At 43.6% G+C, this 21119-nt stretch overlaps 1 protein-coding gene across 8 annotated transcripts in view; it reads right to left on the reverse strand.

The window, feature by feature from the left end:
* The window catches only part of SH3KBP1 (SH3 domain containing kinase binding protein 1), a 315550-nt gene that overhangs the window by 83240 nt on the left and 211191 nt on the right, over window positions 1-21119 (reverse strand). For all 8 annotated transcript variants that reach the window (XM_036912856.2, XM_036912854.2, XM_036912855.2 and 5 more), the window contains one exon: window positions 9939-10014. In XM_036912856.2, coding sequence (XP_036768751.2) covers window positions 9939-10014 — 76 coding nt within the window. The remainder of the gene's footprint in view (window positions 1-9938; window positions 10015-21119) is intronic.

The raw sequence follows: 21119 nt of genomic DNA on the forward strand, positions 1-21119 counted from the left end.
AATAAAATACTACTGCTTACCACTACTTTGTGATCAGGCAGGTATTTAACACTCAAAGCAGAAGGCACCTTGACATGAAGGAACTTGGTAGAAGAAAGAGGACAGTACCTCCTCTGATATGCTTGACTATAACCTGTCTCCTACAAGAAGCCTCTTCCTATGCATCTTCATCATTCCCTTTCCCCTGACTCTTCCCTTGCTACCTCCGGGCCTGGCCCATAGTAGGGTGTTAATAAATGACTGGGAAATTGACTTGTAACCAATATAGGGAGAAGCCATTTACAAGAAATTACTAGCATGCCTTTAAAATGTTTCACAGGGCCATTTTGTTTTATGCCCAGTTTCCCTATAAGCTTAGGAGGGCAGGTGTCCCCTGCCTTTTTAAAAAATAAAAAAACAGCTTTAATTATATATAATCTACATACCATAAAATTCACTCATTTTAATTATACAGTTTGAAGGGTTTAAGACATTTATACGTGGTATGACTAGCACCATAACCCAGTTTTAGAATGCTTCCACCACATGGTTTTGCTGTTTTATGTGTGAGGCATTAGATACAGAATTATCTAGAAACTACTAATTTTAGATAAAGGGAGAAGATACTGGTGCCAGCGGCTACTGTCAACAACCACTTCCCATGAAGCAGGTTCCTGCATTATGTCTGGTCCCTCTTTGCATCCCCAGAACTTGACACAGCTACCATTCAGTGTTTCTTGATTTCTTACTGATACCTATAAAGTGGAGGAAAATGCGAGGGACCGCCAAGTAGGAGGACAGGATTCTAGGCCAGGAGTCGGGACAATCAAGATTAGGTTTGGTCCCAGGCAGGTTGTCCCAAGCACATAGCCTGAAGCCATTATGCTACAGCTCTGGGCCTCAGTGTCCTCAGGTATAAAATGGGAGGCCAGCCAAGATGGGGTAAGAAGAGAGTTTGACTAAGTTCAGCAGAACATGTTTAGCTGATTTAAACTTATTCTGAAAGTCCACCATAAAACAACTGAAAACAGAGCTGTTCTGGTTAGAGAGAGGGGCTGGCCCACGTCCCACCCAGGTCCCAGTTCAGTGAAACTCCAGCGATTCCAAGGAGCACACTGGGCTACACCTAAGTTCCCGCCAGCTCTGACGTACTTCAGCTCTTGTCACAGGCACTGCAGCTCAACTCTCTCCTGACCAAACATGGCAACCATTAGCCTCACGTTTTAAGTGATTATGATGTATTTGAAAATAACAATTTGTTTTTACTTCTGAGGCATTTGGGCCCTAATTCAGCAGTGCTGGAACATAAAAACATTATGTCGGTTTGGATGTACCAATGGTTTTAAGATACTCAACAAATAATGTATATGTAAAAAAGCATATTAACTCGGACTATAACTTTAATGTTATAGTATATGGAAGGAAGATGTTCTTTACTTTAATTCAAACATTTACTGAGTCACCACCACGAAAAAGATATTGTCAGGACCTGTGACATACAAGTTAGTCCAACCACTTGCTCCCATTAGTGACAAGCTAATGACTGAGAAAGGCAAGGTGAGAAGGATGATAAGAAGAAAAGACAAACACACAAATAAGCATAAACTCACTATGACAGAATCTTGCTGTGGTATTTCAGAGAAAGACAAGATTACATTCAGGAGAGAGTTCACAAGAGGAGGCATCCGCTATGTCTTGAAAGAAGAATACAGATCTTTCTTGGATGTGGAAAGATTATAAATTTTAAATGAGTAGCAGACAGAGATGAAGAGGAAGGGAATGAAATTAATTTTTGGAGGCAGACATTTTCCATCTATTCATCAAGTAGATGGATTTAATTAGTCTGAGATCAATTAGGAAAGAATACACATATGCACATCAAGAAATAAAGGCAGAATTTATCCAGTGAGCGAGATTTTTGTCTCTATTTTTTTCTCTAGAAAGACTTAAGAATTACTAATGAATTAGCAGAAGACTGAAACCTTAAGTCAGTTACGCTTTTTTGTCTTATAGTCCTTTAAGAATCTGATAAAAAGCAATGAATCGTTCCAGATAAAAAGAAGAAAAAAAAACATAGACACATTCAAAGATACAGAGAAAATGTGTATAATATCAGAAGATTCAAGGACCCTGACACCCTTGCCTAGCTCCAGAATTCCCTGGACTAGTTAATGATTGGTATTCCAATTTTAAGAAACTTCTTCTATTAAAATACCAAGAGGTCCAGTTATCATCCACATTTCCCTCCCACCAAAATAAAACACCCTACATCATTTTAATCTCTAAACTTCTAGAAATTTACATCAGATTAAAAACAGACTGTTTAAGGAACTGAACGCACATGCCCACATCCCATGACTCCCTTCCTCCGGTTTTATAACCCAGTCATATAAAAAAACAAAACAACTTTAAAAAAATACTTTAACCAACTGTAACCCTCAGCTTAAAGAAAAAATAAAAGCAGAAAAAAATAGAATAAACATATCAGCAAGCAGAACATATACACACATGCCAAGGAAATGACATTAAATCCAGGATGATTGTCTGGGCTCAATTTTAGGACGTGAAGATCAAAAGTCCACATGTCACAGAGTCTGGGAAGAAGAGCCTTCCAGAACTTTTAGCAGATAGCAGGTCATGCCTAGAACTTCTCCTTTGGGATACCAGAACAAAGGTATCTAGCTCAGTGGTGTCTACTTTCACCAACATCAAAATCTGAAATTCTTTCATTAGAATGACAAATATCTGAGACACTACTGGTTCATAATCCCTTATCCAGAAGCCCTGGGGACAGAATTTTTCAGATTTTAGAAAGGAAACATATTACACATATCAGATAATATATAACATTCTCAGCTGGAGTGTGGGACTGCACCCAACCATCAAATACATTAAATTTTGTAGCAAATGGATAATTCATCACCCCAACTAGGATAAATAAAGACTATTCACAAGTGCATGTTAGTCCAGGACTGGTTTTTATCACCCAACAAGTGGTAAAACCTTTCAGTGTTCTGGTTTCTTATATTTTGGAATTACAATAAGGGTGTCACCTTCTACCATGTTCTGGGGGAAAGAGACTAAGTTAAGTAAGACCAGTATCTGGTTCCCAAGGAGAGGAAATGAGACACGTATACACAGGGCTCTTGACAGCTTGCAAGGAGGAAGAGAGTGAGGCCTTCTGCTTAAAGCATCAGACTATCAGAAATGAAGAGAGCATTTCCCAAAGGAGAGACTCAGGGTCGCTTCTTGGATGAGTCAAATGGCACTGGGCTCTGTAAGATGTTCTCAGACTTTCACCAGAGGAGTAGGACTGGGCGGCAGGGTGGAGGGTTCCCAACCATTGCTGATGACAAGAATGACGTGGGGTACCTGTTCCTTCTTATACCTTTTCAGACCCCTTCCCTGGAGATGCCAATCAAGAGGTCTGAAGTGGGACCAGGAATCCACAAGCACCCTGGCAGTTCTAGTTAGCGGGCAAGCTTAAGCAACATTAGCCTAGGTCAGTGGTTTGCACGCCTGAGTGGACATGAGCACCAGGTGGAGGCCTTGTGAAAACAGAACCCCCAAGGTTTCTGACTCCCCAGGTGATTCGGATGCTGCTGCTCCGTGGAACACACCATGAAAGCCACTGATCCAGCCGTGGGCATTAGCAGAGTTCCAATACCAGAAAGGGGCAAAACAACTGTGCGACCCTGGAGGGTAGCCCAGGGTGGTGGTGGTGCTGGGGTTGGGTGTGCTGTATGACAGAAATCCCGGCCTGGGTCCAAGTCTGAGGGTCCAGGGCTAGTGGAGAGGGGTGGAATGAATACTAGGTGTGTCATTTGTTCGATAAATATTAACTGAGTGTCCACTGTGTGCCCAGCCACAGAGAGGCAGCGCTGCCCTCATGGAGCTTACTAACATCTCCGCCAGCGGTGAGCAACTGTGGCGAGTTTGCTCCCGAGGGGCACTGTCAAGGCCTGGAGTCATGTGTGGCTGTCACAACTTGGGGGAGGAGGTAGTGTTCTTGGCATCAAGTGGGTGGAGGCCAGAGATGCTGCCAAACATCCTATAATGGACACAGAACAGTCTCCACAGTAAAGAGTGATCTGGTCCAGATGTTAACTGTGCCACGCTGGTCTACACCTGAATCCAGAGAGGGAAATGCAACGCAATGCGCAGGGCACTCTGCTGTCAGCTCCCGTCCACTGGCTGCCTTCATGGAAAAGCCAACTGTGCCCCCCAGTGACAATGCCCACGTCTGGTGATGAGTGCTGCTGGGAATTTGACTTGAAAATGATCTCACAACCATGCACTGTGATACCTTTTATTCTCTCACTTGCAAAAGAGAACTTTTTTTAAAAAAGAAGAAATCTGACAAGCAAAGCCTTTCTGTTCTCTAGCGTGGAGGAGATCACAGTGCCTCTCAGCAGCACTTTCTTCCCGCTCAGATGAGAAGCTCTGACTTTTGGGGAGAAACAAAACCCAGCAGGATAACACAAAGGGAGTTAGCTTTCTTCCTCAAGAGGACTGTACTTGAAATCCAGGTCTTCAGCAGCACCGATAGGCTGGGCACCTGGCAGGAAGAGCAGCGCTCTGAGTCCAGACCAAGGCTTGTGCTGAGAGCCCTTGCCTCCAAGGAAGACGGGGGACCCAGGACCCCATGCCCAACTTGTGCACACACCACGTGTGGGAGGCACTAAAGTGCTGAGTTGGAAACATGCTCTAAACTGGATGTGCCCCAATTCCCAGGCCCACGAATAAGTGAGTTTTGGGAAAGGTAAATGAGCAAAAACGTCTATCCTGGAAAAACGGGATGAACGAGCTCCCAGGTAAAGCTGGGGGAAAAAACTCACGTAAGGGAGTTGACCTTTTTTTGTCCTGTTTAAATATATGGCAAGAAAGCAAAAATTAGCTCAGACCGAGAAAGTAAAAATCTGCCAGCCGTTCCTCAGGCCGGGGTAACAAACTTAGATCCAGCGAGCTGCAAAGTGAACAGGAAACAGCCATTTTCTCAAGCGCACATGCAGCTGGAAAGGGTCCTAACAACCCCCCTTCTCTGAGACACTACTGCTTACCTGCTCCCCTAGCAAGTCTGTCCTCTAAAACCACAGACTATCAGAAACTTAAAAAAAAAATCGTATCAGTAAGAATGAAATGTTCCACTCTTGGCTGAAGGAACTAAGTCACTGTGACACAGAAAGGCAGCCTCGATGCTCCACACAAGAGCGGAGCCTCATGCCGGGGCTTCTGGACTCAGCACTGCAAATCTATCTTCACTTGATGGTTCCCCAAGAAACAGGACCCGGGTGCACCTCGCAGTCCAGACCTGACACTGACCTCTTTCCACGCAGGCCTGCTTTACTTTAGGCCTATCAAACCAGTGCTTCATTTCAATTTCCCTTCATCCCCCACCTCCTCCAAATCTGCAATGACTTTTTTCTTTTGCTCGGTACGATGCTCCCCAGGTCCTCCTGCGCACTGAGGCAGTAAACCCGACTGTCACACAGGCCTGGTTTGCGCTGGTGCTCCCAGGCTGATTGGTTTGGAGCAGCGGCTAGAAAGAATAAAGGGTCTGTCAAGCCCCACGGAACACAGCAACTACTGCTAACTCTTCAGAAACCTGAAATACGCCGGAGGGTCTTCTGTGAACAAATGTGTCCTTTTCTTCCTGGTGACTGTGAACTTGAGAAAGGGGACCAGTGTCTACTATCCTGCTTTGAAGAGATTGTCCAATATAGATCTAGTAAATTGTAAATCACTTATATTTCCCCATTTGTTATGTGCCCACTGAGTCCATGGCACTCTTCTGGGCTGCATGGTAGGGATACCAAGTACAAAACGCAGCCACCACCTTAAGGGACCAGTGACAGCCACAAGGCACCATGTGTCATCATTATGGGAGACAATTCCTAAGAAGCAAGCCAATGAACAAAGGGACCAGAAAGGTGGTACAGGCGTCCAGTGATGAAGTGACCAGGAAACGGTCAGCCTCTGCCACACAGCCATCATTTATTAAGAAGCCTGACCTGCCTTTGTACAAATTTTGTGAAGGATTATTTTTTCCTAACCCACCTGCTTAACTGGTCCTCTGAATCTCTAAGATGGAACTGTTTACTCAGGAAGATGCTAAACAGCCCTTTCTCCAGGCTATTTTTCTATCCCACCGAGGCCACAAATCTGCATCAATTATAGAAATAGGAGGAAAACTCCAGATGTGGCGAGCTGGAGGAACCTCAGGGCACTTCATTGATGAATATTTAGACAGTTTCCCTCTTGTTATGAAAATTATGGCAATCTGCTCCCCAGCAGGCATTTCAGATGAATTTCAATATCATAAAAGCTTTCTTGTGGGAGGGGAGATGACGTTCATGGTTAATAAATCCTGATCAGCTGAATTTTACTTTCACCCAGAAAATAACGACCCCCATGAACATTTTTGGAAACATCATAACTCTCCATCCTGATGGGAGCTTGCATTTCAGCTTGTTAAGAAGAGCTATGTGACAAGGGGCTTCTCTCCTCTGAACGGCTGGGCAATTTTTGTTAGGGGTCTGTCTTCCAACCAGAAGGAAGCAGGCTGTGCGGCCCCCAAGCTCAGGGGCGTGTCTAATAGTTGGTCAGCACTCTGTGTCCTTCTCCCCCAACATGGGGGGTGCATCATCGGGAAGCAACAAAATTATCCAAACGGAGGGGCTTTTTAGTGGATACGGTGTCACAGGGAAATCGTGGAGAGCAATTATCCCAGAACTTGGTCTTTACAATGAATGCTGAGGAGTATGTGAGGGGCAACATGAAGCTGCAGAAATTCTAGTTCTGGGTCCATGGAAACATCTGTCCATAAATATCCTCCAAAGCTTCCTGACAATGAGAATTCTCCTTCCTGCCCTACTTACAGGCATAGCTACACCTGTGTCTGAAGACATCTCACATTCCTACCAAATTGTTCCCGTCTTCCTTTTGTCTCTCCCATCTGCCTGCTCAATTCGTGGAATGCAGAAAACTTTTGCTCTGAATCACAGAGCTTTTGGAATGGAAGCAGAGATGAAGATGCCAGGAGAAACCTTGGGGGTTCTCGCTAGGACAGCCCTCTGACTTCACAGACAATGCAGGCTATGAAGAGCAAGGCCAGAGGAATAAAATTATTTACCCAATGTCACACAGTCAGCAAAGAGCAGAGCTGCTCCTAGAACCTGTGCTTCCTGACTCTCCACCAAAACACACCACCCAGCCTCCGTAAACCCACTCTTCACTAACGGCCCAGCCCCCTGTGATGATTTCAGGTGGATGGATGAGCCAGGTGGATGGACATAGTTAATAGACACTTGTAGGATTGCACCAGGCTTGGGCTAGAGCCGGGACCCTCCCACATGCTTGAGGGAGCTAAGCTTTCAGAGCTGTGTTAATATCCAGGCCCAGGAGCCCATCTTGGATCCCAGAATTACTCTCAAACTACATTGACTGATATGATGGCTGGAGACTCATGTGGCTACTGAGCACTTGAAATGTGACTACTCTGAGTGTGCCATACATATAAAACACACACCAGATTGTGAAGACTTGTATTCAAGAAAGAATTAAAATATCTCATTTAATGATCTTATATGGGTCACATGTTGAAACGATATTTTGGATAGATTGAGTTAAATAAAATATATTTAAATTAGGGTCATCTGTTTCTTTTTCATTTTTAAATGTGACTACTAGAAAGTGTAAAATCGTGTATGTGGTTCACACAATGTTTCTACTGGCCAGCACTGCTCTCAAACACAGCTAACCCCCACCCCGAATCACCACCACCTAATCCTTCCAAAAAGATTCAAGTTTTCTGCCTGCAGGCATTATAGAAGGCAAAAAGAAAGCATCAAGAAGATGCTCTTATCCTCAGGCCAGTCCTTGAGACTTGAGAATTAGTCACTTCAGGACGCCTTGCAGACTGTCCTGGTTTGTCCCATTATCCTTACAAGTGACACTCAGGTGTCTCCTGCCCAGCCTTCCCCCAAAGTAACCCACAAGTCACCCAAGGTCCTCTTTACTCTGGTCAGAGTTGAACAGTTTACAGGGAATTTCTATTTTACTTCTATTGAAACTCCCATTAAAAGAAAATTATCTGCTTCTCAGATTACTATCTCTGTAAACACAAGTCAGGTTTATGAAGGTTCTGCCCATTCCCCACTCCAGGCGTTTAAGCAACTTTCTTAATAACAGTGATAATTTCTGAACATGTTAATAGCCGTAACTACAGAATGAGTAGTTTAATGGAAGGAAGGATGGGTGACTGTTCAACAAGAGAAGTCTATTCAGAAACAGTTTTACTTTCAATTCTTGAGAAGGGAAATTTCAGGACTCTTCAAGAATCTTGAAGATTTTAGTGCCTCAAAGTAGGTTTAGCAAAATAAGCCTACAACCTGCATGAACAAAAAGCAGGGCCAGTGTCTTCTCAGGAACATTTGTAAGCCCAGAACAGTGGTTCTCACAGTGTGGGGCCTACACTACCAGTGGCAGCAGCACCTGGGAATCTGTTAGAAAAGCAAAGGTTCAGGCCCCACCACAGACCCAGTGACTCACATTCTGGAGGTGGGTTCCAGCAGTCTAGGGAATAGGGCCCAGCTCTCCAGGTGATTCTGGGGTACACTCAAGCTTGAGAACCACTGGATTAGAGCATGAGACTTGTGGGCTTTCTGCCTATTATTCAGAGTCTGGCTGTACCATTCACCGATGGAAGGCATGCCGACTTCATTTGAACCTTAAACCTGTTAAGACAGACCTCTAGCATCTGCAGCTGCACCATCCATGAGTTTATCTAAACTACCATTTTTGGCTTCACAAGTCCCATAAATTCATTTTCTTATGTCTGAGACAGTATCCCTTATTTGCTTGCAATCCTACCTGTTTTGCACTGCAAAAGGAGTTCCTGGTATATTATTTTGCAATTAAAAGAAGAAATCTATGCTTGTTCTTATATTAATCATAATTATTTATGTACAACATATCTTCTCTCAATCTTTGGGTTTCCAAATTAGATTAGCAGTCTGTCCACATTATCCTCACAAGGAAATTGGAAGCTACCAAAATCGGAAGCTGAAAAAAAAAAGTAAAGCTCTAAAAGGAACTGACGTGCTTGTTTCTGACTAGAGCCTGCTCAGAACACCCCAGTTATTGGAGGAATGACTAAGGGAATTGGAGTGCTGCCAGGTTTAGCAAATACAAACATAAGATGCCCAATTACAGTCAATTTTAGATAAGCACCAAATATTGCAAGGGACAGACATACTTATAACCAAAACTTCATTGTTTGTCTGAAATTCAAATGTAACTGAGCCTCCTGTATTTTATCTGGCAACTCTAGAATTGAGAATACTGACCTTTGGGAAGGTTTTGGGGAAACCAGTGTCCTCAAACACTTAAAAGGCTATTAGAAGAAAAATGAGCCAATATTAATACAGGCTCAGAGACAAAACTCATGGGTAAAAATTACAGGAAGAGTGTATCTGGCTCAATAGAAGGAAGGCATTTGTATGTAGAGGGATTCAAGCAGAGATATGTTGAGGATGCTGGCAGGAAGTCAAGGTTCGGTAGTGCTGGCTGAGTGGTTAGGCTAAAAAATAAGCCCTCTCTGATATGGAGGCCTGTGAATTCCTAAATTGCTTGAGTTGCTGTTCTCTAGAATCTTTCTGCCTCCCCAGCTATACAAAGTGCTCTGGGTATATACAGATGAGCCCTGGCTCTACACATGGGCAAGATGCATATGGCAGGAAAGAACCACATTCCATAAAGGGGAAAACACCTAACTGTTGTGTATCTAACTTGTGCCCATTCTACTGGTAGGAAGGACCTAATGAAACACACTTGTGTGCATTTTTTTGGTGTGTTTAAAAAAGCCATTAAGATTATGTAAGGATTTTTCAAAAGCACTTGAATTATTGGAAAACCCTGAACTGCTTTCAAACTTAAAATGGAGAAGTAAGGAAACTCACCCTTCGTCCTGCTGTCCATTTCTGGTTTTGATGCGTCTGGAGTTACTGTAGTTGGAGGTAACTTCTTGCCAATAGTCTGAGGGGGAAAAAAGATGATTTTACTTATCAAGATGATTTTCTCCATTAAGCAAAGGAATAAAATCACTATCATAACAACTAAATGCTCACAACTGGTTCTAAAAATGGCACACTTAAGGTTTTTCACTGCTCTGTATTGGCTACCATTCTTCAATAGGCCTGAACCTCAGTGAGAAGTAGGAAAACCAGATAAAAAGGGCTTTATACTTGTAGATACTCATACCTTTTATTCCCATTCTTCCTTGATGTTCTTATTAAAAGGTGATTGTTTTCAGCAGAGAAAACGGGAACACTTTCCCTCATTTTATGAGAAGCTGACTGAACCTATGGAGGCGACGCACCCGGCCCAGAGGAGGTGCTCTTAAGTGTCTGCAGAGTGGGAGAATGCTAGCAAGAGGGAGGGAATAAAAAGACAGAAGGAGGGAAGGATGAAGGGATGGGGGGTGCAGAAGGACAGATGGATGGACGGGCTGGGGGAGGGACGGGCAGAAGCTGGAGTGTTCAGGGCAACTGTGCCTTATTGCATCTCCTTCCAGCCATCCAAAGTGCCGGGTATCAAAACTCATACCACAAGGTATGATGAGCAAGCAGGCTCATGTCCTGCGGGACAGGTCTATCGCCCCAGAGGTGGAGCAAGGAGCATGTAGCCTCCCAGCCCCAGCGTTTCAACCCTCCAGGGCTTTGAGAAAGGCCAGTGCCGCAGACCCCAGGCATCTATTTACTAGTTACAAAAAAACATGATGAGTTTGTTTTGAGTTAATTTTCTTTCCTTCATTCAAAGCTAATTCTATTACCATTCATTATTTATGAGCCATTCAGAGAAAAGACTGGATATTGTCTCCAACCAAAGATGTTCCTGAAAAACACAGGTCACCGGCCACTCAAGCTGACAAAAACAAAGTACAAGAGAACAAACAAAACAGTGGTTGCAAAGGTGAGGTTTTTTCCCACTCTGCTCCTTGGCCACCCCACCTGTGTGGTCATGATTAATGTCTGAGGAAAATGTCTATTGAGACCAGGGAAACAGCTGTCGAAACCAAATAGCTGGTGAATCAGCCTCTCCAACAATGATGGGTCACCCCAGTGAGAATTCCAGCCACTGGGAAAACCAAACATATCTGCCCTTTGAACACATGAAGAAGAATGAACTGCATAATTCAAAAGCTGGCAAGGTGGAATGTTTCTTCAAATAAAAGTGATTCAACACTGTTTTTAATTTGAAAAAGTTCCTCTTGCTTCAAATGTTGAAACTACCATTAAATATGAATCAATCATAGAAAGGGGATAAGATAAATCAAATCCTCAGCCCTTCATGAATTTTTAAAAACATTTGTGACAGAAAGCTTTTACATTTTACACGGTGACATTTTTATTTAGTGCCACAGGGCTTTCTAAATTGGATAAAAAATGAAACCCAACATATTATGCTGCCCCTCAACTGCTGCGTAAGTAGTCAAACTAATATTTTGTGGTTCCAAGAAAACACTGAGGAGGAAAAAAATCTTGTTATTATGTGTCCATAAGGTCAAATTTGATAAAAACTGTTCTTAGAATTTCTATCTTGAAAAATCATGAAGTGACAGTAAAAAGAGATGCTCTCAAGGTGTCATTCGCGTTCCTGTTCATACTTTGAACAGCATCCCCATCCATCTCTTTGTTTTTCTCTTTTGGGGACCAGAATAAAGCATCACTATCATTAACACATTAGGATAAATAAAAGAAAAACAATTAATACCTCAGTTACTACTAACAGTAGAGAGGAAATCAGGGAAATACAACAGTAAACACTACCCCTAATCCTGACTTTGTTTCCGTTCCTGAAAAACAACAAAAAAAGAGACATCCAGTGGTTTGGGCTTTAAACCAGTTGCCTTCCTTTAGAGAAACTTTCACAGGTTGTATGTTCTTACAACTTCCCCTTACTTGGTAACAAAAGGAGGTGCTGCCCATCAGCTGTGATGTCCTGGTTTGCCAAAGCTAGTTCTGTCCAAGCTCACAGACATCAAGGAAGGCCACTGGTCAACTACGCTTATTTCTGTACAGAAAGACACGAGAAGGGAAAGCTTACGCCGTTGCTTTTTCTGGGTGGAGCCAAGCAACAGAGGTGATGGTGATGGTGCTCCTGCGCTCCTCTCCCTGGGGTGAGGGACTTAACCCCTTCCTTCTTCTCCATGGGCCGTGACTGACGGTCTAGCGTACGGCAGGTTCCTCCCCTCTCAGCCTGCTCCTCCGGGTGTCCCAGAGCTGGAAACAGTTTAGGCATTTCTCTCCTCTCTGCTAGGACCTAGACCTAGAGAAGCATGGTTTCCAGACCAGTGGCACAGGCATCACGTGGAAACCTGGGAGGAAAGCCACTTCCCAGGCCCCACCCCAGACTGTCTCAATCAGAGCCTCTGGGGATGGTGCCCAGCAGTCGCTGTCTGGACACACCCTCCAGGGGATTCTGATACACACTCAACTTTGCGGACCCCAGACCTGGATGGAGGAGGGGTTCCATTAGTGCTAACCAAATACCTTTTCTTGGATTAACAACTTGGGAGCCTATCCTCCGGCCTGGATCAATAAGAAAACATTTTCTTGTGGTCTTCTTCCGCTCTTCTCTCTCTCCTTCCACCAGAAGCCGCCTACCTTCTCTATCCTCAGCTGACATCAGAACTTGTCATTGCTACTAAACAACTCAGGTCAGAGAGGAACTGGAGTTCACCAGAGCAGGCAATGTGACAATTTCACTGAGGGACAAAAGGGGGGAGCATAGGTGGCAATGAGATCCGTCACCAAAAGATTACCCTGAATAGATGGACAGATGGATGAACAGGCAGAAAGATGGTTTTGAACCAAAAATGGAAGACTGTATCTAGCCTCTCTGGGCTCAGACTACCTTAAAGGCCCAATGGGCAGGTCCTCACAACCATACCAACCCTCAAGAGCCAAGCCTGATGCTCCTTGGTGCCTCCCTTTCCTGGCATTCTCAGTGGGACGCTTCTACATAATAGAGGACTGTTGCACACTCTAAGGACATTTAGCAACCCCTGCTGCTTTCTAAGAACTTTTATAGCGCCTCTGCCCTGGCATCCACCCCAGATGCCCCGCCTTCCTAACACCCCATTTAAGGACCTCTGTCCCATGTCCCGCCTCTCAACACAAGAATGAAGATAAGGGGCATTGAATTATTGCTTCCCCACCAAGCTTCCAGCTTCCCCCTACCTCTAAAAACATTTTTGGTCCATTGGTTGGGCTAGAAATGAATAGAACCCCAATTTCCAAAGGGCATGCCTCACAGAAGCAGTGTCTAGCTCCAGTACACACATGGGTCATATAAAATCAAAGTTCAGCTACAAGGCAGGCCTAAGAGGACAGAAACATTGGTAATCCTACTCATACGTCTCCCATTCACCTTGCAGTCAGTGAAGAAGGATGTTGGGCTTGGAGTGGCTGCAGAGGAGGATTCAAGATCTCCACTCACAGCTTCCCCAGCAGAGTTCTGAGTTCTTGCCCTCATGGGTGCCCTGAGGAAGATGGCTTGCCCAGGACAAGCACTGGCCACGCACTTAGGGGCTGTGTTGGCAGTGCTCAGGACGCAGGTCTTTCATCTCCTAAGAGATCTGCGAACAGGCCCGTTTTCTTCTGAAGGAGCACCCTCAGGCTGCCCTCCAGAGCTCAGCCCAGTGTTTCCTCTTCTCTTCTGTGCTGTGGCTGAAGACTTCCTAGTACCCGTGCCAATGTTACTCTGGTTTGCTTGTCCCACAGCTCAGAAGCCATTGCTTGTCTGGAAGGGGATGTACCTATGGATGACTGTATGGAGTCTACAAACAGACTATTGCTCTCGATCTACTCCAACACACAGTAATCACCAGGCTGGTGTCAATTTTGTCTCTCCTACCACAACCTGATCTCCACTTAAAACCTGATTTTTAAAAATAAATAATTAAAAACCTTATTCCTTTGAATATTTAACACCAGAAGTCCTTCTCCTGGTAGCTCTCTTGATAAAAGTCCTCAATAAAGTTTTCAGGGTTTTGTGTACAGTAAGAGCATCCTATATACTCCTAGCTCTACAAGATGTGCTAATACAACATCAGGAAAGACAACCCCCAGATGGTTTCACTTAGTGGAGCAAGTTTTTCCTTCTCTGTGCCAAAATGAAAAAATTAATGCTTGTAGGAAAGACAATTGCTGGATTTGAGTCCAGTGGAATCCAGTTCCCTAATAGCTAATAGATGTGTTTCTCTTTACGACTGCTGGAGTGTGAGACCAGGATTCCACTCAAATCAAGTATAAAATCACTCCTCCAACTCTATTCTAATTCAGATGCAAACTCCTTTGAGTGTAAAAAAATTTCTAATTATAAGACAACGCTAAGGAGAAGGAAGTTTAAGTCCCATGTCTGACAGCCTCCTCTCCAAGAATGCCACACTTAACTCTGGAATCACAAAGGCAAAGGAAGCTTGATGGGTGGGAGGGGAGGGAGAGAGCTCCCTGCAGTCTAGCAGTTAGTGAGGCCCCCGGTTGGCAGACCAGGCTTTCATATGGCTGTTCTAGAAGAGGGTGACCTCCTGAGAAGCTGTGGATAGCTTCATAGACATTACTCAAGTGCTCACACAAAGCCCAACCCAAGAGACAACTTTTCCAACAGCCGGTAAAATACAAGATAAAGGATGGCCCTTTGAAGGCACCCTGTTACTACACTAGTACCTGATGGCACACCTTCCCTTCCTGTTCGGTGCAGACTTATTAACTGCCCACTCAACATGAGGCGGGGAAGCAGACGAGAAGGCAGGAAGATGCTGAGCAGGCTGGCGAATGCCAAAACAGTGATTCATCGGGTTCTCCAGAGTGGTGTGTTGAGGGGTGCCCAAACACTCAGCATGGTTATCCCAGACTGGTCATGTACAGGGTATGGAAAAATAGAGGCCACAGGAGACAGTGATGGGAAGAGGGACAAAACAGTAGCTATCCATGACCTTATCCACAACCTTCCAGGTTCCATTTACCACCCTAACTCGGAAAGATACACAAACTGCTATTAAAAACTCACTGTAAACTTTTATATTTATTTTTGCTCTCCTTTCAGAAACACCCATGAGTGATGGTAGTATGAAAAGTCTTCTTGGTGCTCAGCAGGCAACAGTAGGAGCAGCACAGAAGCCCTGTGAGCCAGCTCAGAGCAGAGCCAGAAGAAAACTAGCACAAAGGAGCATCCGGCCGTCCTTACAATGGAGCGCCTGTGTGCTTCTAATGGAAGGCTTTTCTACTTCCTGGCAAATTTACATTAGCAACTGTCAGGTTGCCCGCCTTTGGCTGGCCCAGCTTAAAATATCTGATCTCAACAGAAGATATGCCAGAGTGAAATACAACTAACTCAAAGTTCTGAAAATAAAATGCACAGTAAAAGAAAATATGTATTTGTAGTTCCATTCTAGGGACAGATGTTACCTTTGAAATACCTCCCAGACCACTATGTCAATTCCAAGATCTCCAAAGGGGCACGCCCAGCCTTTTTTTAAACCTTGCTATTAAAAACTCACTGTAAAGAAAAAATGAAATTTAAAAAGTCATCTTGTGATTATGAAATCGGGCCTAAGACTTCATATAACACTCATATAATACTTATTCCCCTAGTTGTCCTGAAGTCAGCGATAACTCAAGTTACCTTAAACCTCCTTGCTCAATCAGAGTTAGAGACTTCATCAGAGTCATGGCTGCTTTAGAAGCTGTGTTGTTGACTGTAATACACCTGGAAGCTTAACTGCTTTTGTCCCCCTTTCACTTCAGGAATAGCGTGCTTCTGGAGAGCAAGACCTAGATGCTGATTATTCTCTCATCTCCACAAAGTGAAGGGTCAGGAAGTGTTCGGTGAATGGAGCAGGGAGCTTGGGAATGCCATCCACACACCCTTTGCCCTAGCATTAGCATCCCACCATAACACAACAGGTCAGTGAGGGGAGAGGGCCTCCCTGACAAATCAGACCAGGAGGCCCTCTTGGAGCCCCACTGCCCTACCACTGTCGTGTACCAGCTCTTTCCAGCCTGGTCTCCGGCAACAGCATTATCTAAGATGTCTTCCTAATCTCTGTGGTCTCTGCCTTGCTGCCTCGTTCCCACATACACAGCTCTGACCTCCCATTAATTACTGGTCACCATAAAGAATAATCCAATCTCAGCCACATTTCTGGTGGACATCTCTATGCCTATGACTTCCAAATATTCAGCCTAGCCTGCCTGCTCACATTCTCTCAGCTCCTACCTATTCTGATCAAAAGACCATCACTTGGAGGGCTCATAATCATCCATTCTCTGGTTCTGAAATCATTCTCCAAAGTGTGTGTCCAAGATATTCCACCAACCAACCGCCGTAACACCTAATCCCACAAACTGATAAATGGGGAAACACAGAATACTTGATCTGTTCCTTGCCTGATAGTATATTAAAGGCTCTGAGAAGTCCTGTAGTGACTGTTTAACTTTACCCTTAACAGTATCTCAGTGTTTTCCAAACTCATGTGACACTTCATGTGATGCCTATTAAAACATAACAAGAATGAGTAGTCTATGGAAAAATTGGGTGAACATCACTACTCCGCTTCCTGAATTCTCTTGGCTCACCCTGTTTCCTAGACTCACGACTTGGAACCCACCCTTGATGGCCCTCTTAGTGTACCTTCCCATACTGAACACAATACCAAGGCCCTGCTTTCAGATTCATTCATCCCTCTTTGATCCCAGCCTAGAGCCTTGTTACTATCATGGGGACTATTTCAATAGTTTTCTAGACAAGGATCCTATTTTCCTGATTCAAGCTGCTTCATTTGATCTCCTGTAAGACTCAATTTTAAATCACCTTCCACCATCACCTCTTACTATATCTGCTCCAAAGCACTCCGAATATATACTGCTCCTTAATGGCTGCTCATATAAATTCCCAGACTCTGAAGTAATTAGAGGGTTTACTTCCAATTGCTGCAACTTGCCCTGTCTCTCAACAGCTGTTATCTTTCTCTTGTGCTCTTAGGACTAACAGTAAACTTTCTCTGAATACAAAACACCTAATCCTATCTTAGATGCTTCCTTTATTTAGGTCTTTCAGGTTCACTCTTTCGATCTGTCCATTAAAAACTTCAGTATCTTATCATTCTACTGAACATGTAAAAATGAAGTCTGTCTTATATTTGTACATTACACACACATACACACACACACACACACACACTTTCTCTCCCTCCCTCTGAGACACACGTGTGCATTTCTGTGTTATCAGCAGAGAGATGTATCTGAGAACTGGAACTAAATTCTATCATGTATCATGCACTTTAACTTCTGCCAGGATCTGACCATTTAGTTTTCACATTTTGAATACCTCTAGAGACCATGCCCTAAAAAAATGGAAAGAACCATACAGTACATTCACAGGACAGGCAGGCTTTTTTCTTTGTCAAAGCAAAGTAACTTTCTGATGTTTTGTAGGGGCTTCCACTTACGCCGAGGAAACACAGTGTTGAAGATCGAATCAAAACCTACTTCAGTGTTCGATGAGGTGGAGAATGTATATTCAGACAACATTAAAATCAGAGAAGGCTGCTCTCCAAATGTCTGGTAGGGTATGAAAATACTGTTTATATTTTACCCCCACTGTTCCCAAGAGAGAAGCCTGCATGCTATTTTGTTCTAAGAGCATCTTATTCATAGAAGAAGCACAAGCCAAAGTCAGTGTCCATTTTGTATACCACTCTGGCGAAACACAATTTGCCATTATACTTTAAAAGACCATTTTCCACCATTATGACAGATAAAAGGAGAGCTTAAACCTTCCCTCTACCAGAGGATGTTTTATATTTTGATTAACAACACCCTCCTTTTAGATGCATTTGGAAAATTTAAGAAGAGTATGGGTAAGGGAGAGAGATGGAAGCTATGGCAGGAGTAAATATCATGGGGCCAGTTTGAGTTCTGTTCATCCAGTGCTTTCACATGAAGCTTGCTGTCCATGTGTGGACCAAGTCCTTATTTTCCTATAAAGTAGCTGTATGAATTCAGTTAACATATAAAGATCCTTTCCCGATCTAAAATCGTTGACTTATTCAACGAGTGCAGGCTATTTCCCTTACCTGGGATGTCACCTCTTCCCCCAGTATATTTGAATCCCATCTCACCTTTGAGGTTCACCTAAAGGCCTGCTGGCTAACTGAAGCAGCTTCGAGAAACATTTTCTGCTGACATGCAACCCACATTTGATCATGATGTTTTTACATATACGAAATATCTGGAGGCAAAGCCACGTCTTACCAGCTTTCCTTTATACTCTCAAGTGCGGTTTGCCTGCCCTCCCCCCTTCCTACTCTCTTTCCTTCCTTCCTTTCATTCATCCATTCAGCATTCTTTTCTGGAACTACCATGAACCATGATCTATGCTGGAGGTGGAGTATACAAAGATGAGATGGGCAGAGTCCTGGATCTTGAATGAATTCAAAATTCAGCAGCAGAGACACTCGTTAACAAAGCAGCATAGTGCAAAGGGATAAACACTATAACAAACGTGTATAGAAGAGAAAAAAGGAGCCATTAACAATTCCATGTGGAGAAATAAGCCTCACAGCCATGATGAGGCTCGAGTTAAACTCTGAAGGATGAGGAGGAATTAGGTAGGTAGAGAATGGTGGAAAGAGTATTCTAGCTGAAGAAGAGCAGAAGCCAAGCTGAGACTGTGTACAGGGAATGGGGACTTTGCAGCACAGAACTGGAGGGGGTTTGTGATCGGGGTGGAGGGAGGGAGAGCTGCCTGGGCCAGGAGGCCAGCAAGGTAAGTTGGGGCCAAGGGTACAGTTGGTGCTTTATCTTTTTTTTTTTTTGGGTGCTTTATCTTAAAGGCAGCTGGTAGTCAGGGGAGGTGTGGCATGATCAAATCTGTGACTTTAAGAACAAATAATCCGATGGCATTAGGAGGAATGAAGAAAAAAGGAAAAGACATGCAAAAGCCAAGGAGGTAACTGGGAGGCTGACGCACTAATCTAACTGAGGGAGTGAGACTAAGAGGGTAAAAGAGAGGTTCAAAAAATACTTACACTGCCCACCTCTCCCCACTTGACAGTCCCCACAGGAATAAATTGGTGACAATGAACTGGAATTACAGATGGAAAAAACCCAAATTCTTGTTATGTTCTTGAGTGTACATATATGCATTTCACATAGGTGCTGAGCCCCAGTGATGTGCAAGAACAACATTAAGCTCAGACCCTGACAGAGCAGAGCTAGCTGTGGGGGCTTAGGAAAGCCCAGGCGAGAATCTATCGCAGCGTGAAGAACCACAGTAGATGTGCCTCTCAGTGTTCAGACGCTGGCATGGTGACATTTAGTGGGAAAAAAAGTAGGCCTCTGATAGTTTTGAACAGTCAACTTACTGTTAAAACACCAATCAATCTTCCATTTGAGAAGTAAAATATTTCTTTAAAAAACAGAGATACATCAGAAGCTCTTGACACATATGAAAAAGCATCTTTCTAATCTGACAAATTTAAAGTAAACAGTTTAGTCAAATATGTCTCCAAAAATGTCTGAAGCTAGAGACAAAAATGGGAGATTTCTTCCCCCAAAAGAATTTTCCAGAGAAGCTTCTCTGTCCTTCAGAGTATGGAAGGGAAATGAAATCATTACAATCAGAAAAGAGGTATTTCTTGGAGAGATGTTTTGTTTTCAAATAAAAGTGCTACTTAAAAGGCTAGGGTGTAAAATAGAATATTATCCAGCCTTAGCAAAGAAGGAAATGCTGACTTATGTTACAGCATGGATGAACCTTGAGGACATTATGCTAAGTGAAAAAAGCCAGTCACAAAAAGGACTGTGTGATTCCATTTCTCTGGGGCACGTGGAGTCGTCCGATTGTAGAGACAGAAAGTACATTGTGGGCACCGAGGGCTGGGGGCGGGGGGATGGGGAGTTAGTGTTTAAAGGGGAACAGGGTTTTCGTTTTACAAGATAAAAAGAGTTCTGGAGATAGATAGTGGTGACGGTCGCCTAGCAATGTGGATGTACTTAATGCCACAGAACTATATGCTTAAAAATGGCTACCATGGTCAACTTTATGTTATACATATTTTATCACAATTTTTAAAAAGGCTTAGGGCACACTCCTCTTTCCCTGCAGGTGTCTCTCCATACAGGAAGGTTGACTTAGAATGGCAAAAAATTGCTCATGAGGCTTTGATATCCTAACATTTCATATTCAACCACAAAATAATCAGGGGTACAAACAGCGTATAACAAAGGTGAGTTAGAGAACAAACTTATCTTTGTCCAGAAACTCACCTCAGCCTTCGGGGAAACACTCCTCCCACCTCTGCGAAAGATATCCTGCCGCTGCCCGGAAGACAACCTCCAAACCTGGTTCATGCTACATGGCTCTGGCTTTAATACTGTAGGACTCATTCTTTACTTGCATCACCTGTGCCATAGATTCCCCAAGAATAACATGCATTCCCTTTTGTAATCATCTGGGCTCCCCAATTTTACAAGAAGGGAAGAGAAAACCCATGAAAAGTTAAAGACTCAGTGATACTGTCTTTATATTTTATGTTTATTAGAAAGAACAAGTTCCCGTCACATGCTTATTCAAAACAGGAACTTCCTAAATATATCTTAAGTCAGGTACACGTTGGTTACATCTTCTACACATAGAGCGGAACACTTAGAAAGATGACCCCGAGGTGCTTCAAGACCCTCACAGAGAGATCAAATTAAGCTCAGGGGAGTCCAGGTACTAGTTCCTAAGACACATTCAGCAGTGAGGGGTGAACCCAAATTGTGTGCCTAGTGGTAAGAGTGAATTAGTATTAAGTGGGAAAGCTTTCTAAGAGCACACAACTACCAGCTACGTGATACGCAAATTACTTAACCTCTCTATACCGGTTTCCCTATCTGAAATGGAGTTCATAGATTTTCTAGAAAGACTAAATAGAAAAAAATGTATACAAAGTACTTAGCCATTATTACTGTCATTGAATTTCACTGAATAAATAACCCAACCATCATAAGGCCTCTTTATGACTCCAGTTACAAGGACTGACTGCTTTGATTACAACCACTTTTCAAAACGGCAGGTCAACTGCCTTGTTC

The sequence above is a fragment of the Manis pentadactyla genome, chromosome X (assembly GCF_030020395.1).
Source record: "Manis pentadactyla isolate mManPen7 chromosome X, mManPen7.hap1, whole genome shotgun sequence".
In the NCBI taxonomy this organism is placed as follows: Eukaryota; Metazoa; Chordata; class Mammalia; order Pholidota; family Manidae; genus Manis; species Manis pentadactyla.